Source organism: Phoenix dactylifera, chromosome 3 (genome assembly GCF_051530095.1).
Source record: "Phoenix dactylifera cultivar Ajwa chromosome 3, Ajwa_hap1_PhDact_Kaust_v1.1, whole genome shotgun sequence".
Taxonomy (NCBI): Eukaryota; Viridiplantae; Streptophyta; class Magnoliopsida; order Arecales; family Arecaceae; genus Phoenix; species Phoenix dactylifera.
In genome coordinates this window covers 33,921,151-33,948,366 of record NC_143192.1, presented here as the reverse complement: position 1 = coordinate 33,948,366, position 27,216 = coordinate 33,921,151, and the positions used below count along the sequence as shown (strand labels likewise).

At 35.6% G+C, this 27,216-nt stretch overlaps 2 protein-coding genes across 10 annotated transcripts; both read right to left on the bottom strand.

Moving 5' to 3' along the window:
* Window positions 1–107: 107 nt before the first annotated feature.
* On the bottom strand, window positions 108–11,813 carry LOC103714137 (vacuolar protein sorting-associated protein 24 homolog 1-like). Of its 3 annotated transcripts, none has more exons than XM_089929578.1 (7): window positions 11,426–11,802; window positions 11,211–11,279; window positions 7,611–7,713; window positions 6,740–6,787; window positions 5,432–5,553; window positions 525–716; window positions 108–428 (listed from the first exon to the last, which is right to left on the bottom strand). In XM_089929578.1, exons 2-7 carry the CDS (start codon window positions 11,223–11,225, stop codon window positions 348–350), a joined length of 561 nt encoding a protein of 186 aa, XP_089785704.1. In that variant the 5' UTR covers window positions 11,226–11,279; window positions 11,426–11,802; the 3' UTR covers window positions 108–347. The 3 variants fall into 3 exon arrangements, with proteins under 3 accessions (XP_089785704.1, XP_089785703.1, XP_038979604.3); XM_089929577.1 differs by having other exon boundaries at window positions 11,211–11,287; window positions 11,426–11,801; XM_039123676.3 differs by lacking the exon at window positions 6,740–6,787 and having other exon boundaries at window positions 11,211–11,287; window positions 11,426–11,813.
* Window positions 11,814–13,055: 1,242 nt separating this feature from the next.
* Window positions 13,056–25,241, bottom strand: LOC103714135 (uncharacterized). Of its 7 annotated transcripts, none has more exons than XR_015976232.2 (7): window positions 25,125–25,241; window positions 16,919–17,059; window positions 16,474–16,724; window positions 15,093–15,180; window positions 13,869–14,152; window positions 13,680–13,746; window positions 13,056–13,547 (listed from the first exon to the last, which is right to left on the bottom strand). XR_015976232.2 is itself a non-coding variant. In XM_008801290.6 (6 exons), the coding sequence occupies exons 2-6, from the start codon at window positions 16,921–16,923 to the stop codon at window positions 13,571–13,573; spliced, it is 432 nt and encodes a 143-aa protein (XP_008799512.3). In that variant the 5' UTR covers window positions 16,924–17,059; window positions 25,125–25,241; the 3' UTR covers window positions 13,056–13,570. The 7 variants fall into 7 exon arrangements, 2 of the variants coding, with proteins under 2 accessions (XP_008799512.3, XP_008799510.3); XR_016399851.1 differs by having other exon boundaries at window positions 16,919–17,044; window positions 25,125–25,222; XR_016399850.1 differs by lacking the exon at window positions 25,125–25,241 and adding an exon at window positions 24,968–25,115.
* Window positions 25,242–27,216: the final 1,975 nt, after the last annotated feature.

Here is a 27,216-nt window from a genome sequence, read left to right as displayed (position 1 = left end):
GTGTGCCTTCGTTAGAGGTGTAATGGATAATCTAAAATGAATCCTTCCTTTACTTTGTGCGAATTAGGCCTAATTTTGAGATCCTGCTTAATGTTGGAAGAGGTTAGTTTTGACACTGCTCAAATGTTCATGTGTTGGCAATTTTACAAGCAGTTCTGGACATTAAGTTGTTACATTTCCCACAAACCCAGTAGACACTGCTCAGAGAATACGAAAAGGCCTCCATATGAGAAATATATGACAAACAGGTAACCAAGGTGTAAATATTGCTTCATGCATTCAGTTCTTAAAGGGCCTTGCATACATTATCACATACAAACAGATTATTTCCGATTCAAATGATATGATCAAGATCGCACTCTGGCGAGTCGTGCTTTTATCTCTTCTAATTCTCCTTCATCATCGACACCCTCGGCAATAGCTTCTCTCTGCAAACATATACAAACTTTATTTTACATCTACTGTCAAAGTGGAAAAATAAGAAAAAGAGAATAAAGGACCTTGCAATTATTAATAATGCATACCACTTCAACAGCCTCACTTGCCGAAGGTTGCTTTATTCTCTCCCTCCTAACAGCATCTGGGAGCTGCGAGGCCGTCTCACCTGCTATCGCAGCAAGCACTTTGTCTACTTCCTCTTCTGTCTCTTCCACTATATCCTCCGAGTCCAAAGCTGAATCAACAGAATCATTCACCATTTCTTCAATCACCCCAGCCTGAAAGTATTAAAATAAAAAAAATGCTGAGTGATATATGAGAAGATTACCCTCTTCAAGGAATAGAAAAATAGTTGTATTAAAGTAATCCCTTCAAATAGACCATGGGTTATAAGTTTCAGCTAAAACCAGAAAGCCTCAATTTCGTCAAAATTGCCAGTGGGAGTCAAATGCTTTAGACAGTTGGAACAATTAGTATTAATTGCATTCTAAATTATTTATTTGTTTGCTTTAGGCAATTTTATCAAATCAAAGTCAGGCATCATGAGTTTCTAAAGAGATGGAGACAATGTAATCTTGGATTTCAAGAAAATATATAAAAAAGAAATGTGAATTTTCAACATAGGTTTGGGTACCAAAAAGATGAAATCTAATAGTATATGGATCATTATATTTTAAGTTGTCATCAAACAATAAAATGAAATATAACTACTTCATCATATTCTGAACAAGTTTTTTTCCCCAAAAAAATAACTTTTTACTGTTTAAACACAAAATTTAACTGCTATATCCATAGGTACCAAATGATACAATACAGTTTTGTACTTGTCAAGTTTTGATTTTCTTTAAATTTTTTAATTTCATGTCATTCTTTTAGATTGTTTAATTATTTTTGCCCCAAAGGACAGAAACTAGAATTGTCACAACCAAAACCCCTCTTATAGCCCAAAACCCCTCTTACTGAAACAAAAACCAAATCCGAGTTTTTAACCTTGAACCAAGCGCACAGAATGAAAATTATTACTAGCACAAAAGACCTAATTTAGCAATGGTATTAGTACAAAATGCATAGCTATAGGAAATATATAATGAACTAAAATAAGTAACTGTATGGATGACAATCGTGCAGTCAACTAAGTAAACCAAAATAATTTGAGGAATTCTACACCAATGCACAACTACAGAATTTGCCATTGTTAATCTCCAAGATGCAATAAATTTTTAATCACAGGATGATTGCCACCTAGGTACATGGGCCTTCATCCCCAATATAGACTACTTCATTGCTGATGCAGTTAAGGACAGGAATTTGTTATGGCATTGATAAGGTACCAACACGGGTCTTGATACCATGCAAACCTTTCTTCTGGAAGAATATTCTTTTTCTAAATTATATTAACTTTTGAATGGAAAATAACTAGATAAAAAATATTCTCAGAAGGAAAGTGGCAGGATGCTATTGCTATACATGTGCATGTGCTACTATTTTTAGTTATTTTGGAGACTAGAACCCTAAAAACCCATTAAACTAAAAAAAACCTTAAACATTATAAAATAATAGAAGAACCTCATAAATAAAAAAAATCAACTTTTAGCGTACAAATAGTGGATTGGCATGTCCTGCATACCACATGTTTATACCAAAGAATGCTGAACCGGCCCGTACCGGCCGGTTCAGCCCGTACCGAACCGGTACCGGCTCTGACCGGTCCGGTTCGATGTTAAAAATCAGTACTGACATGTACCGGCCCGTACCGGTCGGTACCGGCCCGAACCGGCCAACCGTACTGGCCCATACCAATTTCAAATTTTTTTGGAACTTTTGGATGTGTGAACCAAGCCGAACTAGTAGTACCAAACCGGTACCGGTGCCCACCGGTACGTTGGTACAATCGGAACGGTGGACCTTATTCTATACATAATAACCTAGTGCCTTACCGGCATGGGATTCGTTATTGAAACTTAAGACATTCTTACACATTATAAAGTAAGTTAAAAGACTTGGACAGAGAGAAAATAAATATTTTACCAGTTCATGAATCTATATGCTTCAAAGAGCTTATCCATAAAATTGTGATGAAATCCATACACAAAAAGACTTGCTAGAAAATTTCAAATTACATGAACAAAATATATTTAAAAGTGAATGTATTTGCTAGTTTCAACTTTCAAGGATTTTAGTGCTGCTTCAAACTATGCTAGTGTTTTATAATGCATATCATACTCCAAATGCTGACAATAAAAGATGCATACAGGTATCAAGCCATATCAACACCTACTGGCGTCCTTGTACCGTAATGCATCATCACCCACTACAATAAAATAGTGACTTTTAGTAAGTTTGTCATTAACCATGTTTACCTGATATTATATCAAAGCCTACTGGTTGACACTGCAGGTATTGCACGGAACAAAAACAAGCCAATATGAGTTAAACACATGGTCTAGTTGCATGTTGATACAAAGGAACTACTTTAAGTCAATTAGTTTTTTCATTGGTCTAGATGTTGCTTTCGTCTCCTAAATTTATTGATATATCTTGAGCTTCTTATTATTTTTTATTACATTAAAGTAATGCTTGGAAGTTAGTAGGTTATATCTTCAAAAATTGTAGTACATATGATTGTGAAATGTTTATTATCAACAGGACAACAACATAGCATAATTAATGCCATTAATATGGTAAATTAATCTAGTTAGATCTAGGCTTTTCTTTTTGTGCAAGTTTTCCTATTAAGAGTTACTAGGAACCATTTACAAATCTTTTATTTACGGTTAACTTAGAACAAGATATTTCAGGCTATGTAATATTAGTATCATGTATCTTTCCATAATGTTTGCCGGAATGCCTGGCAGAAGCCAACATGGTAAATCATACTAAGCTAGCCTGTATTAGCATGAGTGCGGGATGCACCATATTTTTGTTCTTGATTATTACATGAATGAAGCCACATAAATTAGAGATGCTTATCCAATATAGGTTTTCAAATTAAAATGACGATTCTGTTAGCAAACACCAAGTAACGACAAAAACAACAACAACAAATAATAATAGTAATACAAATTGTAATGTTGATTATATCACAACATGTACATTACTGACAAATGGTGATTATTTTTTAGAAAAATAAATCCTTGACACTTGACAACAAGGGAATAAAATATGCGAAGGGAATAACATATGCAACAAATTTGTGATTAATCATGCAACAATGAATTTAGTGTAAGGATTTCATTCACGTAATCTTTATTCATTTTTGAGTCATAAGTAATGTCCATCCAAAAAGTTCTCTGGTATATAAAGAGAGAAAGAAAACCATATTTGAGGAAGCACTAAAATATTCAGAACAGGATGTAAAAATATATTAAAATGTTGAATTAGCTATATTTTTAAAAATCTAGTGATGTTAATAGATGATAATATCATATAGAAGATTTGGCATGACAGGTTAAACATATTGGAAAATTAATACTTGGAATCAGCTATTCCAGTCCCTATTGACTTAGCTATATCTTGTAGAAGATCATGAAACTTGTACACAAGTAAACTACAACCTTTTAGGATCACACCACCTTGAATAACTACAGACCACTAAATCAATTATATATTGATCGCTATACTAAAGGCTCTATGCTAGAGGTAGAAGCACTAACATGCGATATTTTTCTTAAGGCGCAGGCCTATGGGAGGGTTTTGGCTGTGAAAATGAGCACCTAGATGCAGTTTGGACCCATGCTTCATACTCAATCATATGCAACCAAATCACAAAGTCAAGTTGATTACAGGGAGATGAATTAACTCCTAGCCACAAGCGAATCAAATCTCTGCTTAACATTTTTTTTTTGGCTAATATCGTCAAATTTGCACAAAAAATACATGGGATCACATATACTACGCATTTTGTAAAATTTTCAAGAGATTCGATTTTTAGCATGTGAAGACATTGTTTCTTTGAATATAATAATTTTTTCACAATTAACCTTTTTTGAATGGGCAGATGATAATTTTTCATATATTGTGACAGACAAACAAGAGGACTTTCATGGTTTGCAATTTGATATTGAACCTTCAACAAACAAGGCACCCCATCTGGACTTGGCTAACCTAACCTACCCATTTGTGCCCATGGTTGGGATGGATCTGGCAAAAGCTTCACTAGCTGGTGGGTTGGCTTTAAGTAGGTTCAGGACAACAGGCTATGACCTGCAAGGTAATTCTATCATTGTAATTAATACTTGATCTTTCTCTCTCCACCATAATCTTGCACCTCACCCCCATCTTTTCACGTCCTAATGCCACCTCAACACTGCCATTCAATCATGTTATGGTCCTGTTTCCTATTGTCTAGGCCCAGCATGGACCCTTGGCTTCCTCATCCCTCTCCACCCTTGTCTCCTCTTTGCATCTCTATCCCAGGTTGGCTAAATGGTTCAGGTATGGATCGGTAAACTAACTTGCCTCTAATTAGTCTTGTCCAACATTGCTAGCAATTTGGTTCGGATTTCCATAAGGGACAATTTTGGCATGATAAATGAGGTCAATTAACTTAAGCTATAAGCTTAACACATATCACCATCTCTACATAAGGTTCACCAATCATCCGCAAATAGCCGAGCACCAACATAGCAAAGTGCTCACAAGATCAATATTTCCTTTATTTATCCAAGAAAATACATAGTTTTTCCAAATAAGATAAAGGAAGAGATAGAGAATAATTTTAATTATGAATGACAATGCATGATGCATTCCAACAAATTAGATGATGCATCTGAAGACATTTGCAAATTACAGAGCATGACAATCCAAATAAGTATTTGTAAGGAAAAAATTCACTGAGTATAATTGTCCAATATGTATGAGATGAACCATTAGACTCGCCATTATTTTCTTGCCAAATAATGATTATTTTCTCAAGTCGAAAAAATAGGATGACAAGTTTGGACTAAATACTAATGCGAAATAAACCTCCAGCAAATTGTCATAAATGAAATACCTTTGTCATCTCCTTGCTAAATTCTTGCATTGTAGCAGCCACTTCAGGAGCTTTCATAAGATTATTGACAAGCTTCATAACCTCGGCGCTCTTGGACAGATGGCCTACAGTTCTGGCAGTTGCTGAAATTAAACCACGAATAAGCATCAGCTTTTTTTTTTTTTTTTGAAAGTAAACATGAGCTATTTGAAAATGTAAAATACATGAAAAAATCACTGATAAGTATATTGCAAGGGTAGACTAATATTTTAGAAGGGAAGATTTGGTAATATTTAAAACATTTATACTAGGTCAAGATGCAATGGCATAACATATTATAAGGTGCTATCTTATTGCTGGATCTAGGGACCATAAACAGTCTGTAGTTGCATGTCATGTTTTGGACATTAAAGCTATGAATTGAATATTGAAGCTATAACATACCATATAATATATATCCACATATGTGTAATTGAATCTCATATACTATTAGAAAACAGGTCATAATGCTTCAATCATAGTCTTGCAATGTAAAGTCTGAGACACAAACACTTGCATGGAATGATGATCATAGACCATTAAACATCGGTGCTACATAGAACAAACACATTCATCAAAAAATATCTGAAGATAAAGTCTCTGTCCACTTGATAAGAAGGGGAAAAAGGCCTCTTCATAGCAATAAATGACAAAACAAACACAAAAACCATTTCATCCATGAACTGGGCAATGCCCAATTGTCACAGACCACCTCTCCTCAAGGGAGGTTTTTGTTTGGAACCTTTGAGTAGTGCATCCCCACATATGTGGACCTTAGCAAATTACAATGGTTGGACTCCATCACTTTCTCTCAAATTTAGTATCAATTTTATTTTCATAACTGAACCATTACTCCAAAGGCAGACCTTAACTCTGAGAAGCATGTTTCTTTCGGATTAGTAACAATAACATACAATTAATATATAGCAAACAACAATGAAAAGCAGAAAATGGTTCCACAGAAAATAGTAACGCTTACTCAGATGAAATTAACTGTCACATCATGTGATCTCTTGAATACTTTTCTGTTTTTGATTTGTGAGTTATGATGGACCACCAACTAACCCATATTTCTTAAACAGGATCTCAAAAACGTTTGAGTTATCCAATAAGAAACAAAGTAATTTACCATTTGCAAAATCTTATGTCTTATTTGCAGTACTTTGCTGGCTGCTATAAGTTTGAGAAAGTCTAAATGTACTAGAGATGTTTTATATTTTCTATGATGTTGTATCTTCTTTCATTTCAGAAAGAAAGTTCGGGCGGTAAGCAAAAAAGGGGCTCCCTTGCCTTGGAAAGGGTTGTTCCTATCTCTCTCCTTCCTTTCGTCGCTTCTGGCTGGTAGGTAGCTAATTGGTCAGAGAACGGTAATCAACTGTTTCAGACAGGTAAGTAGTAAAAAAATTTTTCATGCTCAAAATTTATGTTTCAACAATGTAACAGACTAAAGGTAATAAGAGAAGGGAGATGTATTGAGAACAGCATAAATAAATAGAAACATATTGGATCTTCAAGTTTAAGATACACAATAGGCAACAATAAACAAGTTCTCAATCCTGGAACAAAATTTGACACCCAAATACATGAGGCATAAATTTCAAAGTACTTGACTGATAGGCTATGAAGTACGAATACGAACTACAATTCATTATGAAAATGTCTTGAATTTCTTCCATGCCTCTTAGAGTTTGTAAGTGGTACTTGAGCTCACACTATGCTATGGATGATATTGGTTTATCTTCTAATTGATTAGTTTCAGCCAACCCCAACTAGTTTGGGTTTCAGGCTAGTTGAGTAGGGTTGAGCTTCTAATCGATAAGCTTAGGTTTCTAATTTATATATTTTATACTTAAATGTGTTTTTTCACATATGTTCAAATAACTTAATCTAGACAAAAACTTAAATAAGAATGATCTATTTAGACAAAAATTCTCACAAGTTTGATATTCAATTTCAGTATCCTAGCTGAAGCAAAAACCTATATCCACAACAAGTTTGATTAGAAGTTCCCATATTAAGCTCATCTTACAAAATGAGGGAATGACAGCAGAACATAAAGTTTGCTCTATTATATTTAACATTCACATATAATTTATTTATCTACTTATTAAATAAGATGTCCTACTGCAAAAATGCATCAATAATGAACAGTCTGTCATACCAACAATTTCGCCGAGGTGCATTGAGATTGAATTAAGTTGTGCCTTATTTTCATAAAGACGGTTCACTGCTCGCCTCGATCTCACAATTTCCTTCGCAAGAGCCTGTATTAAGAGAAATACTAAGTGTTATTTGCGAAGAGATCAACTTACGAGGCAAATAATAACTAGCCAGTATAACTAAAATCCACAAAGGCATTAAACAATTTGTTTGTTAAAACAAGACTGCTTTACTTATGAGCAATTTATCCGCAGGTGGGTTGGGGGGTTGACTAGTTCACAACCAGCGTAAACGGAATAAATGGTTATTTAGTTTCGATGAGAATGATTGTTGGTAATCCATATTCTGTGGTGATCTATATTCAAACTAACCTCTTTACATTATGAGTTTTTCACCATAAATAAAACTTTTATCAATTGTCAATTGAAATTATGCACTTCAACAATAAAAATATTGGCTATCTACTAATATTGGAACTTAATATCAGAAAGAACTGCAAGCTATGTTATATTTAAGTGATTAAGTACGACAACATATAGTTTTACATATGTTTGTTTTTCATGGTGAAATATACATGACACTTATAACAAAGTAAGAATAAGAGAGAAAAAGAAAAGGTGAAATCATACTCCTAGGCCATTTTAGTAAGAGTAGACCCCCCCCCCCTCCTCTCCTAGGCCATTTTCTCTTTTCTTCTATTCTTCTTTTCTTTCTGGGTATAAAAGGAAGCAAGCTTCAATACAGTAGCACCCTTGTACTCCAAGCTTTCTATGCAGTCATATCTAGTGTTAATATTCTGAATTTCACATGCTTGTCTGCTGCAAATTAGTTCTAGGCAGAAGTAGCTTTTACTTTCAGACAGTAAACTATGATGGTACATGTAAATATCACTGGCTGAGACTGAAGGGACATCAAGACAGGTTACACTGGGGATACTTTCTTTGTTCATCCGATACTGTGTTTCTTTATATTATCTTCCTACAATGTTTTTTGATGCAACCCCCCCCCCCCCCCCCCCCCCACACACACACCTTTTCTTTTTCTTTTCCTTTTTTTCTCTTTTCCTTTTGCATTTAACACTGTAGAAGGTTAGCAGTAGAAGATCCTTGAGGTAACTCACTGACCCATGCTTTTCTTCTCCTAGCAACTCCACTTGGATAATATACAACCATCTTATCAGCTACTTAAATCCTCATGGATTAACCAGTGCATCCCATCATAGTTTCAGACTTCAAAAGTAAGTAGACATCTAGCCCTTAAATAATGTAAGACCAGTTATACAACTTTCAGGCTTCCTACCCAAAGAATGGGCCAAATTGTGAGGAAAATAATCAATGCGAAACTCTGACATAAGCATGGTATGCTGAACCGGCCTGTACCAGCCGGTTCGGTATAGCGGTGGAAAATGGTACCGGCCCGTACCGGTTTGAATCGATCCGAACCGGTCTGTACCGGTCAGGTCAAATTTTTTTAGCTTTTGGAGGCCGAACCGGTCCGGTGGCCGATCGGTATGCCAAGCGATACCGGTTCGGCGATCCTTGAACATAAAACAGTATTAAACTAACCTTGTATTTAGAGTACTAGTTCAAAGTAGAGCATGCAATTTGTTCTTAAGTGGTACACTTGGAATTTAAAGTAGAAAATTCTAAAAATTTTACTCCTTTTGGCACTGTCACATTACCTCCCTCGTGCTTTGCCTCTTCTTCAATCATACTCCTTTCAGCCAAAAGATAGCCCATAATTTAAGTAATTAGCAGAGAGGCTGGACTGCCATGAAATTCAAATGATAGGGAATCACACCTAGGCTCTTTTTTTGATCTTAGTTTTACAAACCTAATAGTGTAAATATAGAGAAAGGAAATATGAAAAAGTCCTCTATCAGCCCTCCTTTACACCGACCATCATAAGGAGATCACACCTTATATAGTCATTATATCAAAAACTACACAAGTCCATCACCAACTCAAGTTCCCAAATGAATCCTTCCCTCCTCCTAAAGTCTGCCACCACTAAAGCCAGTGAGAGCTCTTAAAAGCTTCATATTCATTTTTTCAATGTTTCACATACATATCTCTTCAAACCAATCAACCCTTAACAAATTTTGCCATGAATTAAGATGAACTCAACAACTTTCCATCAGAAGATGCAAGATCAAAACATCACCTATGTAGGAAGCTATGTTGCTGGCAAGATGAAACAACCAAAGACTATTTTACTTCCATGAATTCAAGCTGTTGCTAAAGCATCCAACAGGAAGAGGTCCACGGACTCAAGGTTTGAGCAATGGTTGAGGCCTGAGGGACCTCAACCATCAAAAAAAGATATTTGGGCATGATAAGGAGTGGAATGTCATAATAGGTTTGTTATTAAAGTCACATTTGGATATTTCTATCTAGTGATTGGAAATGTTCCTATTCTTGCCAGTGTCAGAATCACAGGGGCTGGGAAGACAACCTTTAAACAATCTATCTAAAATGACTAAAAAGTACACTGTCATTTTGATCTCTGGTTATGAAAAACCAAAACATCAATGACCATTACACTCTATACTCTGTAGTCCATAAAGTCCCTCAGATGTAAAGTCATTCTCTCTCCTTTCATGGTTTATTAAATCCACTGCCTATATAATTTAACTGGAAGTCAATTTGAGACTTGTAGACTGCAGCCACTACAAGTGCACCTAGCAATCAACTTTCTCCTAAAAAGTAAATTTAGAATGATGTCCAGATGCTCCAATTATTGCTATGCAGGTTAGCAAACTTGAGCTTTCAATCTTTAACTGAATGATAGAAGGGAGTGATACTCTGGTAGAATTAAGAAAGATCCAAGGGTGGAGGAAGGACTGGGGAAAAAGTTCAAGAAAGGAAAAGCGAAAAAATATTCTAACATATCGAGATTTCAATTAAGCTTTTATTTCAGTCAGCATATCCTTGAAAACTAGTAGGGTTAGGATAGCTAGCATGCCTATCTAACTATTACATTTACACCTTCCTACTGGCAGCATTTTCCTTTTTCATTTTTCTCTTTTTCTTCTATTTCTTACTCAAAGATTGGCTGCTTTGTGCTACCGTATTGGACCTACACAGCACCTTGATAGCACCAACCTACCAGAATCTTGAATGCAGAATACCAAACCCAAAACATAGCTATTCATGGAATCCCTTGTCTGAGTTAAACAAGGTCAACTCGGAGTATTTATGGAATAAAATAGTCTTTTTCTTGAAAAAAAATAGAATTAAAATGACTAAATCACCATAAAATACAGTGAGACGATTCACAGTTTCTAACGAACAATAATAACAGCTCCAAGCACTGGATCCAATATACCAGGAGATTAAGCAGCACAAGAAGAGGGCAAACCCCATAAAGATCATTTTTACAATCATTAAATAATTTTCTTTTCGGAAAAAAAGATCTTCACCCAAAAATCTCACCCCATCTCCCAAATATTTCCTCGATTCCACTATAAAGAAACCTTATTACAAATTATAAGAACGACCAAATTAAGCTCACTCTATTGTTCCAATTTAGAACAAATTCATAAAATCTAATTGAGAAAAAAGTTAGAAAATTTCGAAAACGAGATCCGGGGCGATCTGACCTTAGCCGAAACCATGTCGTTCCTCTTCGCAGCTTCCTTGATCGCTTTCTGAACATTCCTCTCCTCCCTCTGCACATCTACATGATCACATTAAACATCAAAACCCGCTAAACAATCAACAAATTGAGAGAAAAAAGTCGGATTCATCGAAAAAGAACTAGTATCCAGGCACAACAAAGAAGAGATCCAAGAAGGGGAGGAGAGATGGGTTATGCCTCGGATCTGGCGCTCGATGTTGCGACACTCCTGGCGGAGGCGGCGCTGCCATTCTCTGAGTTGCTGCTGTGGATTTACTTTCGGCTTCAAGAGATTCTTCACCGTCTCCATTGGAGACCTCTTCGGAATTGGAAACAAGAAAGAGGAAGGGGGCGAATAAACTCTTATCCCTCTGTCGCTCTCTATCCTCTTTTTGTGCTTTGGTCTCTCTATCCTCTTCCGAGAAGGGGAATAGTGGAATAACCAGGCATCGGTTCCTCCCCTTCACGGGTGGTGCACCAGTGGATATATATTTCGATGTTTATTCTTATTTCCTTATTCCGAGAGGGATTCCTCCGTGGAATAGACGCTAACCGGCACCGCACTGCGAGTTTTATAAGGAATTGTACCAGGAAACGCCCGAATGGAACGTTGGAAAATTATAGGAAACGTACAAGTAGCCCGTTAACGGAGCATGTGAGGGCGCCTGCAGATACATGTTTAGTTCCATATTTATTATTCATCAAAAAAATTTAGTTACTTATACCATACTAAAGTGCTTAAAAATTATCTTTTAGCTAATCATTTTAAATAAGGTTGTTATAAATAGTATTAGATCAAACCCGACTCATAATATATATGAGCAAAGAAAGAAAAAAAAAACTCAAGTTGTCTCCCGTGGTGAGGCTATAATGCAAAAACTCAAGTTACTATCTCCCAATCAATGGCACATGAGCGTCAAAAAAGAAAAAACTTTAAATGAACATATAGCAAAACAAGGAGACCAACTTTAGTTGCAGTTGAGCCGAGCCATTGCCAGGCTTCTCTATCCTTCCAAGCTTTGTTCTTTTTAAAAGGTTCTGATGGCCATGATTGTAAGACTGGATCTCTCCAAATCGGGAGGAATCCCGACTGCTTACTCTAATAGAAGCATTTGTTACCAAAATCATCTATAGATTTTATTTCTAAAGAATCTCAAGCTAGCATTATTACTCTGAAGAAATTAAGATGCTCAAAGTAAACCCACGTTCTAGATACATTAACATCACAAAATTTTGATCTTATTGTTTTGGCCTTTGGAATCAAAATAATTTAAGAGGTGAGGCATAGACCGATTTGATGCACCGCTAGGGGTTTAGCCAACTAGAGAGCAAAGTAAAGGTTTCAGTAGAAATCCTCTGTAGTTTACCCAGGTTTGAAAGGGCACCAAATTAATGGAATTAGAAACTGTAAGTTTGGACTTCACATTTTTGCACCTTCGATACCTAAATTTTTTTTATGGTAGGGTGTTAGCAAAGATCCGATATGGAGAGAGTGAACTTCAACTCCATGCATTATCATGGCTCACTACCCAAACCACAAGAAAATTAATCTACGACTATGTAGTCACAAATATAATAATATTATCTACTTATTTTTAAAGTTCAGATGGAGGGCAAGAAAAAAGCCAAATCTAATTCACTTCAACCATGACTACTAGGTATAGATTTGTTTACATATCCAATGACATCTCCATCAGAAAATAACATTTATCTAATCACAAGCACCCTCTCTAACACCCGGTTTCTAACTTCAGGAATATGTAGTCTATATACTCAACATCATTGTGCCATTAACGGAAAAGCAATTTAGATTCTTGGAGCACAAAAGTATCCATATGCAAATGCCAGTAATCTGTCATTTTTTATTATCCTTGCACTGAAGTCCAAAGTACACCACACAATTGGGAATCTATTAAAATAACAGAACACTGAATATCGAATGCACACAATGCTTGTATTTTATGTTTACCGAGATGAGGATCTAACTCTAACATAATGACATGCTGAGAAGATGATCCTTCCACCCGAAATACTACCAAGGCATTAAAGAAAACAGTAACTCACGGGTACTTGCTATCTTCATCCAATGGCTTCCAATATCAGTTAGGGCTTAGGTTAAATGCTGAAGTCAGAATTATGCTAGTTTTACATGATAAAACACACTGACTTGACAACAATAAAACATCTGTCTGAATGCTTTTAATGAGAAATCCCCGCTTGACTTCCATGACTAAAGTCATGTTACTGCTGTACCAAGCATCCTCCTCTAATCATAAAGGCCTGCTTCATGCCAAATGTCAACTAAAAAATCTACCATCTCCTGCAAGTCTCAAAAGTTTGATGTCATATAACAATCAGAAAATCCTACATATAAAATTCATATCAGACTCAGCATGTAAACATATGATACCTAGAAAGTAACGAGTTCAAAGAGTAATAGCAGAGAACTTACAGATAGTGGGATTGGTTGTGGGAAAGGTTGATTGGTCGAAAGTAAATCATCATAAGTCATGCACCAGCTACAAGGAAGAACCAAGAACAGAACAGCTATGAGGAAACAAAATGGTAAGAAATAAAAATTTAAATGTAAAGAATTAAATTGTAGCAACAACATATTAAAATATGTAAAAGATTCATTTACCAACAACAACAGAGAATTTCCAAAAGTCTATACTGATGCAGATTGCCGTTGTATATCCAGAGCTTGTTATACTTCAGCCAATTTCCAAATGTGTCTAGCATTATCTTTATTTTATAAGGGGTAGCATTTACGAACATAATGCTATTGTTGGACAAGAATTAGAAATGGATGCCTTGCTGTCCCTTGACAATGTCATTGTTCTGATTTCAGACTGCCTTGCTGACCTAAGATTATTCGTACTTTCATATTTGTAGGGGGCACCATATGTACTTGACAAATCTTCTCTACACATACAGAAGACTTTGAGACTTATCCAAATGAGCCATTGAGATAAAATTTGTAAAAAGATGAGAACTATTAATTTTTAAGTATGAGGGGGAACAATTTTTCGCATATTTACACTGATATGCCATGGGAATATTCTTCAAATAAAGTTTTACTAAAACACTAATGTCAACTTCAGTTAAGAAAAAAATTGCCAGACCCATACTTAGTTGTTCTTATAGTATATTAGATTAGATATGCAGAATGATGATATACATAGGTTGTACCAGAGGTCCAAATAAAAGGTTACATCACCTTAACAGATCTAGTCTTTATCTCCATGCATTTATAATGAAACTAACAATTAATTGCGCCCATGCACCGAATATGTCATCATCAACCATGTGCCTTGACCTTTTGGATGCATTTAATTATAATTGATGACATTACCAAAACAACCATGCTGAAGTTTAAATTTATATATGTGCACGCACATGGATAAAATTTTAAACGTTTCCACGGCATAACTAATACCAGAATGAATGGTGGGAGATCTAAATTATTAACTTGTGCATACAACATTTAACAATCAAACTGTAATTTCCTAACTTTCTTAAATTGACCAAGGTAGAGGTCTGTCATGAGGGTTTGGCCTACCTTATATTACAGAAACAAGACATCGATTTGCTAGGAAAAAAAAGAAGAAGAAGATATAGGCACACCAAAAGAATATTATATACAAGTCAGATAATGGTGACATAGTTATAAGCACAAAAATGAAAGTGAGAAGAAAAGTTGACAAAGTTCTATCCTTGTATATAAAGGAAAAGGCTAATATAGATTTGACAAAGGCATTAAACTTTCAAGCATAAATTAGAAGATGAAATGATGAATAATATCATTGTAGTCATTGTAACAACAGTGCAAAGAACAAAATGGAAATATCAAAGAATGCCTAACCTTATTATTGGTTCCCTTGGTGCTCTATGGGATTTATTTGACCGATCACCAACCCAATCTCTTCTCATCTCGTTCCAAGCTATAGCAGCTACAAGATATATAATGAATATTACCCTCAAATAATTTTAAGGGCAGGGTTTTCTATTTTTAAAAGCAATAAGTCAGAGAAAAAGAAACGATATAATTTTAAATGGTCAGATGGTAGAAGCTATAACATGGACCATATAGAAGCATAAATATCTAAAAATCAGGCTCAATAGAATCTTCCTACTTATATACAGATTAATATTTTACAATCATGACATATTATTATTTTTACGTGAATAAACACTTCAGCCTCAGCATGTAACTTAATAAGATATGGGCAAAACTACCAAAATAGAGGCCCATGAATCTGCATTTACAATTGCCAGACATCAGAATACCAAATCTGATCCTTGTCTATGCAAATACTAATGATTGAAGTAGCCATTTTTTCCATCTATCAGCAGTACAATACAACATCACTTCAATGCACTTTAATAAGAAATCAAGATTTACAAAGCCCTATTCAACAGTTCAATGTATGAATTCCCCAAGGCAACATCAATAAGAATTTGCAGAACCTACTGAGCAAGAAGTTACTTCCATAAGTTTGACATGTAATAAAACAAATTTTAGAAGTTGGATCCAAATAATTCCAAACAGAGATTAAGCATGTAAGAAACAAAATAATCAGATGTCATCCCTGTGTTTTGGATTTGTAAAAGTAGAAGCAACAAAATTTCTACTAGACTGGATATGCTGTAACCATAAATGGAGCAACATGATGAAAAAGAAAATGAAAGGCCTCTTTGGACATCAGAATACCTTCCTTGAGTTACTCCACTTAACCCAACTACCCCAACATTTTTAATTCTTGAACCAATACAACCCTATATTACCTGTAATCGGGTTCAAAATCTGTTGGCTAAACTACATGTATAAGTGTCAGATCCTTTCAATATTTCAGAATTTCTTCTTATGAAGTCCTGCCTAAGTGTCATACCAATATCCATGTCTAAGTATCAAAGTGCAAGGGGTCTGGGTAACATAGACATGGCTTAAGGGTCTAACTTCAAAAGCATGCAACACAAGAGCAAGATGCCCATAAAAGGCCTAATATCAATAACCTACAACAAAAACAGCATCTGCACAACTCCTAAAACCCAACGAATAATGAAAATTTGAAGGATAGTCTAAGATACAAAAGAATCAGGCACTGCTTCACTCTTTTACTGGGAATTGCTCTAAAGTTTAACAGAACTAAACAGTGAAGCAGCAGGTGAGTATTTGATAAAAGCTATTGTTATAAATGTCAAGATCAAAAGATGGCATTTTCAATATAATAAGAGAGATCAACCTTGGTTGATAAATGAACCGTTGTTGGTGTTTTCCTCCGCAACATTGCTGTCTTCATTGACGGTAGTGGGACCAGAAGAAATGTGTGTCTCAACGGAGTAAGATATGCTAACATTATTCTCCATTACCTCTGGACTTGTTGACCATTGCCTTCTCTTTTGCCTAGATGATTGACCAGAATTCTTCTTTTGGGGTGTCCTCAATGTTCTATCTGGTATTGGTTGAGGTTTAGCTAGACCTCCAACACAGCAACTGCTCTGTACAAAGATTTAAGAAATGACAGATGCTCCACAAGTGAACCGCTCATGAGCACAGTACTAAAAGTGTAACTTAAACTAGACAACTAATAGATAGTTGTAGTTCAGTTGCCTAAGTAGAACAAATATTTGCAAAGAAAGATAAATATAACACTAATGCAATTTAATCAAGCCATGAAAGTTGCCTACCCCATATAAGCTAAGAGAGAGTCACTTCAATAAGATAATCCATTAGCATGACAAAATGCCCATCTGAATAGCAGATATAGATGCTTTTCACACTTATTGTCAATGTAGAGTAGCAGATTCTTCTACCTGCTCAAATGGAGTCTGCATCAAAGACTTATCAGAACAGTATCTTGGGATCATAGGTATGTTTTCAATCTTATATAAGAGTACCACAGAAACAGATATAAAGATATCTTCCATATTGGTAGGGGTTATAATCAATATAAGGAGACACTGATACAATTACTTTATACAATATAAGAAACACCCAAAAGAAACTTCAACCTCACAATTAATAGAAATTCCTATAATGAGAACAACTGAATCAACTACAGGAAGAACCTCTACTATGCCTCTGCACTGACTTAGTTCATCAACATCATTAAAGATTGTTGCCAGATCCTAACTTCAAAAAGGAACTATGATGGAGTAAAATATGAATATAGAAGAATATCTGGAGGGGAACCATTACAAACATGACAGTGCAACATGTAGTCAAGCATTAACAACAACTAGAATGTCAAAAACTCATCAGTACAACGGTTTCAAGTTTTGACCCAAACAGTTTCACCCGAAAATGGATTGGTTTCATCCAAGATCAAACTGAAACTAACCCCTAGTTTTGGATTTCAGTCGAGTTTCAGTAGCTTTGGTTAGTTTTGATGAGAATTGACTAAGAATAGCCATGGATGATTTCTTAATGCTTTGTTTTGATGTGTATTATTATTTTGGGATTATTTCTTTATTTCTTCCAGTATATAAGCTACATTCTCAATTTTTATTAATTATTTCTTTTCCTTGGGTTAAAAAGGTGATTGATAATCAAATATAGCCCTCGATGGGCCAGCATCTCCAAAAGGCCCATATTGTAATGCAAAAAACTAAATAGTAACATATTTTTCTTTTAAATAAAATAATTATAGTATTCTACAACTACATGTTTTACAGTCAACCCTACAAATAATGAGGAGAAAATCAAAATTCATTATATTTTTTAATTCTATTTAAAAGAAATGATGAAGATGACTTGAATGCACTGGGCATCATCGAAAAGCTTCATAGTTGCTAATATAAAGAATTTTCAAACAATCGAGGTTCAAGAAGTAAATGATATGATATTTCGTAATACAAAAACCCATATACTTCAGAAATTTTACTTATATCCAATACTAATTTCAGCCTAAAACTGTTGATACTACATAATTAAAGAATCTATATATAACAAAGTCGTCTAACTGCTGTGTGATAGTTTTTCATGGCTTCTTCTATTTTTCTTTTCTTTTTGATGTTTTTCTGATTTTTATGACCAACTCTGATTCTTTGCTGAAAATGCCAAAACTGAAACTATACAAGCCTGACCAAAATCGAAACAAAAAATGTGTTTCAAACCTTAGTATGAAAATAATACTAATTAAGAACTGAAACCATGCACGGATTGATTCCGTAGTTCAACAAAAGTAGATTCCTTCAGTCATTCATTCCATCAGTCCACTCAGAATTACTATAGAAAAGCCTAAGATGTTCCTAAATCTATTTTAAGTACCTCATTCCCAACAAAAGTTTTCTTTAATGTCCTTTTCCTTTTCTTAAAATACCTCTTTACACATTCATCTCTTCTACACATTTGACAGATATCCAAAATCCTCTATTGTGAGAGGTTGGATCACTTTTGAACAGTGCCTGCTTTGCTCTTCCATGAACATGAAAATATCACCTCACTCTCTTTTCCATTATTCTATCAATGAGGCTTAACCTTGTCCTGGTATATTCATTTCTACTTTCAAATCCTAAATTTTCAACAATAGACCTCTAAATTATCATTTGTGGTGTGGCATTTCCTAAGGTTGCATCCTATAGATTATTCATAATTCTAACAGCAAACAGTATATATAGTTTGATTATTGTCACAATCAACTGCTGTATTGATTTATTAAATGATCACACTATGAATTTGCATATTCTAGATTACCTCTGTCTCCAAATTGATTGGGACCCCCCAATTCCAGTTATCCTAACTCCAATTATTTTGGTTCAACTAAATATTACACCCTTATCCACCCCACTTGTCATCATCTGTAATTCTAATCTACCATTTTCCAAGTTTTTATCTTAAAAAGCTAATATCATATCAATGAAGACTATAATACAAAATGAGGCTCAAATATTAGCAGCCAGTTCATTTATAACAAGCATTAAGAAATAAACAGCTTAATGCTGATGGGTGCTATAGACAGACAGACAAACACACAAACACATGCGATGCACACACGCGCGCGCACACACACACAGAGAAAGAGAGAGAGGGGGGGCGAGGAGGCCCACTACCTTGGGTTGTCCTACTACCTCCATCAATGCTTAAACCCTCAAATATATCTTGGTTTATGTCTTAAGCCTGGCTAAAACTAGTCCTGCTGACCTTTTGCATCAGTTATGGATACACACACACAAAGAAAGAGGGAAAGATGGCCTCACTACCATGTGTCAGCCTACTACCTCCACCAATTCTTAAATCCTCTATCCTATGTTGGTGCATGTCTTAAGCCCGACTCAAAATAGTCCTGACTTTTTCCACTCAGGATGTATCACACATACACCTTAACATACCAATGTTATTTCCCACAACTTACAGATAAGCACCCACTTGATTGCCTAAGATACCAAATCACATATCATTTCCAACCAAGATACGCTATACCATATCGGACCGAACAGTATGGGGCATACTGTACCGTACCGATACCGAACCGGTATGCGGTATGGGAGGCGTACTAACACTCAGTATGCCGAGCAAGTCCCCATATTGGGCATACCGACACAGTAACAGAGTGGCACCGGTATGGGGCCGAGTACCGAGACGGCATACCTTGTTTCCAACTTCATTGGTGTTCTATAAAATTTTCCCAAGTCACACAAGCATCAGATGATAACGACACTTTATAATCAAATCTCAACTTCACCCACCTAGGATTAACTTTGTTGGATATTCTATTTAAGTTACATAGGAATATATTGTATATCAACTATCAAGACTTCACAATTCTTACATACTGGTTGGTATACTTACTACCTTGGTTAATGTATTGCATTTATTTGTGTACACATGTATACATTTTTGGGCTACCACCTAGTTTATGGAATGCATGCTTGCTTTCCTTTCCAAGCTCTTTGCCCAAAAATTATAAAATCTCAGCCATCCCGGCCAGCTGTCATCATCTCTGGCCACCACCAAAATTGACCAGATGTCAAAGTATCAATTTGCTCATCCAATTGTTCTATCATTGCCCAAGAAGTAGGAGCACACTTCCATCCAACGACCTACCGATAAAAGATGCTGGATATGGTCAGTGGAGGCAAACCTACTTTCTTTGACCTGGTTTGTCTTCTTATTCAGGTGGGCCCTCATCCTTCGCCTCTCTTTTTAGGCAGTCCTTTTCGTTCTCTCCCTCTGGAACTAGTGTAGCTTCTGTTTTGCATTTTCCTCTGATCTGGTTGATAGAGTTGAAACTAAGAGTCAGAGACATCAGCAAGATGATGGTTGCTGGGGGTCTGTCAGATGATCAAATTGATCTTGTAATCCTCGGTCCATCCCCTTTCTATCCTGCAGGTTTCATATCAACCTGAGGTATGGATTCTTGCCAAACTTTTGTCCAAGGACTGCCCTGTTACTATTGGACTAGTCTAGGACTGTTTTGTTAATTTTTTCTTGTCAGAACTCCTTAAACCTGATCTGGAGACTTCTCCTGCACAGTGGCATGTCTAGCTGAATTTTGAGCCCTAGAATTTCTTAAATTGTAGGAACAGACACCTCAACCTTGACTGAGCAGCCTATCACTGGACATGTAAGCTTTGTGAAACTATCTCATGTCTTTTCTCCTCCCAAAATTTGTTCAGTTCAGTCTACCTTGACTTAGCGTTCATCTGTGATTTGTAAATCAAAGAACATCAAAATTGTTATGGTGAAATTTATTTGATCTTATACTGTTGGATTTACTATCAAGACATGACAGCTATGTATTTGCACTGATAATTTTGCAGTCCTTTTTTCTTTTGAATACCCTGTCTGAATTCTTTTTTTTAGCCTTGTTGCTTTCATTTGTGGTACCTTGTGCTTTATTTATTTTACACCCAAGGGCGTTATAATTGCTTGCTTCTTGCTCCATATCCAACTCATAGATCTATACCTTATTGATGTATTGGAGGCTTTGCCATGAAGATTAGAAAGGACCTTCCAACTATTATATTCAAGATTTGTGATCTTGGTACCAAACTACATACTGGTGCGAGACCAAAATGGTACGGTATGAATATCGTACCACATTGTACAAAAACATACCCATGCAACTAACATAATAAGTTTTGTGAGTTCATTTTTAATGGTTAAAGGTAATATGTATTTTAATTTTTTATGTTACATGCCTAAAAAGTGGTGTGGATATATGCTACATGTTAAGTTAACTAAGTATAATATTAAAAACATAAAATACTTATATCAAAGATTGGAAGTGTAACATACATGCATGATGCATCTATTCAACTCCAAGTCGAGCGTCAAAAGAAATAATGTCAAAATACAACATTCTGACCTGATTTCTCCATATCTTTTTAAAATTTTTGCTTAATTATGGGACGTCAAGGAAACAAGAAAATGAAAGAAAAATACCTAGACCGAACCTCTTGCTCACCTTCCACTATCTATCTCTCTTTATCCTCTTTTACCTTGAAATAGAGGGGAAAAAATGCACCAAGACATTTCTCCCCAATAATTGAGGCCTCAAACCAGTACAGGGCCTATATTGGTGAAACCACTCAGAACTGAGCAGTTTGGCCCGATAAGGATCGATTCAAACCAATATGGGCACAAACCCATATCAAGTACAGTACGGTACCAACCAAACTAAGTGATTCAATCCAGTATTATATTAAAAAAAGGACGGCCTAGTGCACAAAGCTTCTGTTACTGTGGAATATTGGGAGGGTCTGATATATGTAGCCTTACACTAATTTGTGGAGAGCCTATTTTTGTGTTTTCACTCTGCGACCTCTAGATCACAATGGAGCAAACTTACCATTGTGCTCACACTCGATCTGGTACTGTATACCTTGGTTATATTTGGGCCATCTTTATAAAGCTTCACCTTCATGTCAATGACTACTTTGATGGCACAAATCCTAAACCTTTTGTCAAATGTGATCATAAGACTATAAGAGAGTTGCATTCAATAAAATAATCATGTCATCCCTTAATTTTTACCTGCATGCCATAAATTTGCCTCATAATTACATTGTTGTCAAAGTTCATGGAAATACGGAGCTACCTTTGTTCAAGCTATTAAGCGCCCATGCCAATGCTTGCTCCAAGATATACACAATAGTTAAAGGAATCTAAAAGGTCTGGGGGTCCTGTCTCAAATTCTAGTCAATATTTCAGCATTTAATCCAAGTAGAAATAGTATAATTCTACTTGATTATTAATAGCCATGTTAAATATATGATTTATATTATGCTTTCCGGTTTGCAATACGGAAACAATCTCTTTGCATTTTGGGGTAAGGCTACATACATCTAACCCTCCCCAAACCCTGTAATGGCAGAAGCTTTGTGCACGGAGACCTTGCACTTTTTTTATCCCACCAATTGATCTCTATGGTTACAATTTAAGCCTCCATCTCACCAAATTGTTGCATTAAATAAGTGTTCGGTACTAATATTATATGTGATTTGTCTCAAGTTAAGCATCAATCTAAAAAAATCTAGTTTTGATGGTTCAAAATTTTTCACAACTCCTATAACCCTGTTCATTGCAATTGGGCTAATGCTTGTTGGTTCCCTTTATTATAGCTAGTTTTATTACTAATCAAACTAAATTCATATTAATTTTTATATCTTTTATTTGAATATTTCTATCATCACTAGATTTAAGGTTTTAAGATGAAAAAAAGGGAAGAAATAGTATGATGTAGGATTAAGTTTAAAATGGCTTCAAATTAGATATCTAAAAAATCTCAAAAAAATATTAATACAAATAATTTATGATCATGAGTATATATACAAATGTATATAGTGATGCATGACATATTGTTTCTAATGCATCATAATGAAGAAAAAAAAAAGTTGCTTAAGAGTTAAAAACCAATATAGTATTATCAAAAGATTCATTTGTTTTCATTTCTTTTTTGCTACTTTTCCTTTTCATTAAGAAAATGCTAACATCCTTTTGAGAATCACTCTCACTTTTTCCTAACAGAATTTTAAAATTTAATTATGATTAGACAGAGATAGACATAGTTGGCTATTAAGAGTACCAAATAAGGTCAACTATTAAATATTTGCTTGGGTGGCTTTGCCATTTGCTGCTATCTCCTTAAGAGACATAATTCAAAGTTGCAATTATATTTATAACAGATAAAATTGTGAAACTACAGCATACTTGGAAATTAGGCATACTACTTAGATAGTGCTAAGCAACTACTAGAGTTTTTTTGAGCATCTTCGCACTTCTTATAAAAAGCAAAGGTGGAAAAAAATGAGATAAAAACAAACAGACAAACTCATACTTTGCATAAATTTTAGCTCAAACATACTATTTCATTTTCAATTCTATACAATAAAAAACTATAGAACATGTATCACCTTCTCATTTGGATATAAAAATCATTATTTGAATTATCATGTCATGTTCTGAAAATATAGCATCAGGTTATTATTAATTAAACCCTGGAATACCTATATAATACGTCACTATCTAAAATCAGCCTTGGTAGTAGTATCCCCCCTCCGCTTGGAGGAGATTCTCAGCCCAAGTTTTGGGTAGTGCATAATCTACTTTAGGTGGGTCTTCCTTCCCTTTCTCTAAAGGAAAAACCTACAGCACAGGGAGCCAGTCCATGCTGGTGCATGTTTGACTGCCATGCACTCACAGGGAGCCATTCTGTTTTCCACGAACCCTGGTACATGGACGGGCATGTGACCAAAATGACATTGTTACCTACCCTCTCAACCCATGATTGTGGGCACGAGATATTAGTTTAAACCTTGGCTTACACTAAAACCTAGAAAGCCAATTGGCGAGCACGAAATCCTACAAAATTAAGTTAATACAGCAAAGTAGAATATTGTAAATCCTATACGATATTCGGTTATATGCAATTAGGTCCATATTTGATACCATTAGAACTATTGAAGCTCTGTTTTCCTTCCCTTGAAAATTTACAGCTCAGGACACAATAATCTAATAGAAATTTTGCAATGCCACAAACAAAATTACTCTCAAATTTGCAATCTCAATGTATAATACTCACGAATAACATCCCCAGTTTTAAACATTACATTATGAATACTCCATATTAATTACCAATTGATTCTTATTAAAATGAATTTCCAGTCAAAATCAGACAAGATGCTCCCTAATCAGTCAGGTCTGCAATAACAAGGTTCAATTCGCTACCCCAATCATCAGAGCATCATCATTTCACTGGTTACAGCACCACTTTCTGATTTCAGAAACTCCATAGATCACCTTTACAAAATATGTAACCTACTTAAACTCCGATAAACTAGCCAAAGTACATAACATACATATGCTCAATATCCAAGCTCAATACTTTTCTCCCAAATGGCAACAAGGATTCATCAAGAAACAGATAAACCAACTAAAAGGTACTATAAGAAAACAACGAATGATGAGACCTGTTCATCCTAATCCTAATCCAAATACAAGATACTATACGTTCAATCATACATCCAAAGTAGAACTTAGTTTAAAAATTATTCGGCATCACTGTTGAACACTGATAAAAATTAGATAAACAACAACAACAGAATCGAATTTATAATATTAAAAGAAAAGCCTAAAAAAGGGCAGCAAATCAATCGTAACTGAATCGCATCAACCCCAAGTCGAAATCATCACCAACAATAAGCAATTGGGAGAGACCCAGAGAACAGGCCAAAAGGATCCATCGATCTAATTGAATTCGAACCAGTAACAGGAACACTGAGGACAAGTTAGACCTTTTTCGAGATCGGCTAAGGATCGATTTGTTAAACTCTGATGAGAAATTCGTTATTTCTTTCTTCAAATGGAGGAATCGAACTGGGAATTTCGAATTGGATGAAACGATTTCTCGACAGGGGAAAGAAGAGGAGGAGGAGAAAAAAGAGTCCATACCTGGGGTGTGCGATGGCGGACCTCCTTTAACCTTCGGCCTTCGGGAAGAAAAGGAATAACGCGAGCGAAGGGAAGAGACTTATAGCACTTCCTTGTTGAGTAAAATGTTGCGGGGCCCAGACCCGGCCCGAAGGGAATAGAAGGTCCTCCATCGCCATGTGTCATGAAACTATTGGTTATTCTACGACGACGAGCATATTTTACCAATAATATCTCGCCATATGGCAGAGACATGCCTGTGTACCATAATTGGGCTCTGTACCATTTCCTTCCGAGAAGAGGATATTGGTGGGGTCAGGTGGTCCGGCCGGGTCTAAGCCAGGAGTTGGTAGCGTACAATGGTTGGCGAGGTATCAAAATCTAAAGTAACAGCTAGTTTTTTTTTTAAATTATTTTTTAATATATTAAAGTGGGTGTTTCGTAGTATTTGATTACAAGTACGTCGAATAAAAATAAAAAACAACAAACTGCAGAGTGCTCTTCACAACTTCTCCTCTTCGATCCATAGAATACTTTTGGAGTGATACGCCACATAAAAAGCCACTAAATCTGCGGCTCCATCAGTTTTTGTGGACGTATATCTGGCCTGAAACGCCACACCATCACCCATCATATAGTTAAAAAAAAAAATAACAGCTAGTTTACATGTGAATCTCTTATATAATTATGGCTCAAAGATAATTATATTATTAAAAATTATTAACATAATGATGATTACTGGTAGTAGGGCGAACAAAAATTTATACATCTGAAAAAATTTTGTATCAAAAGATCGATTAGGCATGTTTACTTTATAATAAATCATTTAGGGATCTCTTTTTTTTGGTGAAATTTAGGGATCTTTTCAGTTGTGTCAAAGATATCGTCAGCACATCTTAAAAGTGGCGTCAAGCAAAATTAAATGCATCCATAAGTTGAAATTCATGTTGGGAGTCGGTGGTAGCCCAATTTTTATTCAGTTCATGTGACCTTTTTCACAAGCATGATTACCTCCAACTAAGTGGCTGGTCCAAACTACTGATGCTCAATTGAGAGGATATTTTAGGTAGTTGCAACTACCTCTGAATTTAATAAAATATGGGTGGAGAGCAATTGCTCTGCGGTGGTGGGCAAGCTAAAAGTGGTTTATAGATTATTCAACGTCAGCGTGAACAAAAGTAGCAATTCAAGTAAATTGGGTTAGGCTTGGGGTTAATCCTAACTTGACCAAACCTCATCTTTCAACTTCAAGTCAACCCAACCTGAACAAGGTTCAAATCTTATGTTAAGCTAAGTTGGGGTTGGATAGACTAGTTTCAAGTTGGACTGCGATGGCACAAATATCCAATCAAGTCATATAAATAAGGTAAGATTGGATATTTTTGTTAAGCCAGTATTTATTGCTCGAGATTTTATTTGTTTAAACAATTATATAAGAATATTTTCTAATCAAAACGACTCCATAAGTTAGGAAATGGCCGAGCGATGCTAGCATGTGTTAGGACAAAGATTTACGTGGTTCGGCTAAATACCAAGGAGATTTGACAATAGGCTGCATTACCATTTTTTGTCCCAAAACTTGTCTAATATTAGTATAAGCATGACAAGGTGCAATCTGGCGCTTGTGCACCTTGTTATTTAGGTTCCTTGATCCTGTATAAATATCTAAAATCTACCTAACGAATAACTGATATGAGACTAAACGCACACCCGCATGAGTCCTTACATACTCCCCCGTTTAAGCCTTGACGTCCTCGTCAGGCTAAGAGTTCAAATCCATTCAAATCTAATCACAAATACCACAATCGGCTCGTGGTTAACCCCAATGGATCCGTGCTGCAGTGTTTCCTAATCTACATAGGTTATAGGCTGGGTCCGCTCTGATACCATTTGTAAAAATTCAGGATCTCATCCAAAATGGCTAGCTAGAAGATATTATTTGGGTTCCTTGATTCTGTATAAGTACGCAAGATCTACTCAGCGGATAACTGATGTGGGACTAAATACACGTCCTGCATGGATCCTCACAACCCCCTCCATCCAATACACACACACACACATATATATATATATTCTCAAAAATAAATAAATAATAAATAAGATAAAATAAAAG

What these genes read in the sequence shown, in the direction of transcription:
- LOC103714137 (XM_089929577.1), bottom strand. Translation starts at nt 11,537, where the DNA reads ATGGAGACGGTGAAGAATCTCTTGAAGCCGAAAGTAAATCCACAGCAG. An exon ending in CATCGAGCGCCAGATCCGAG is followed by an intron (nt 11,288 to 11,425) that starts GCATAACCCATC and finishes GTGATCATGTAG; the next exon opens with ATGTGCAGAGGGAGGAGAGG. An exon ending in TAGGAACAACCCTTTCCAAG is followed by an intron (nt 5,554 to 6,739) that starts GCAAGGGAGCCC and finishes GTTTAATTTCAG; the next exon opens with CAACTGCCAGAACTGTAGGC.
- LOC103714135 (XM_008801288.6), bottom strand. An exon ending in CCAAGGGAACCAATAATAAG is followed by an intron (nt 13,747 to 15,092) that starts GTTAGGCATTCT and finishes TCTTCCTTGTAG; the next exon opens with CTGGTGCATGACTTATGATG. An exon ending in CACAACCAATCCCACTATCT is followed by an intron (nt 13,548 to 13,679) that starts GTAAGTTCTCTG and finishes TGAGACTTGCAG; the next exon opens with GAGATGGTAGATTTTTTAGT.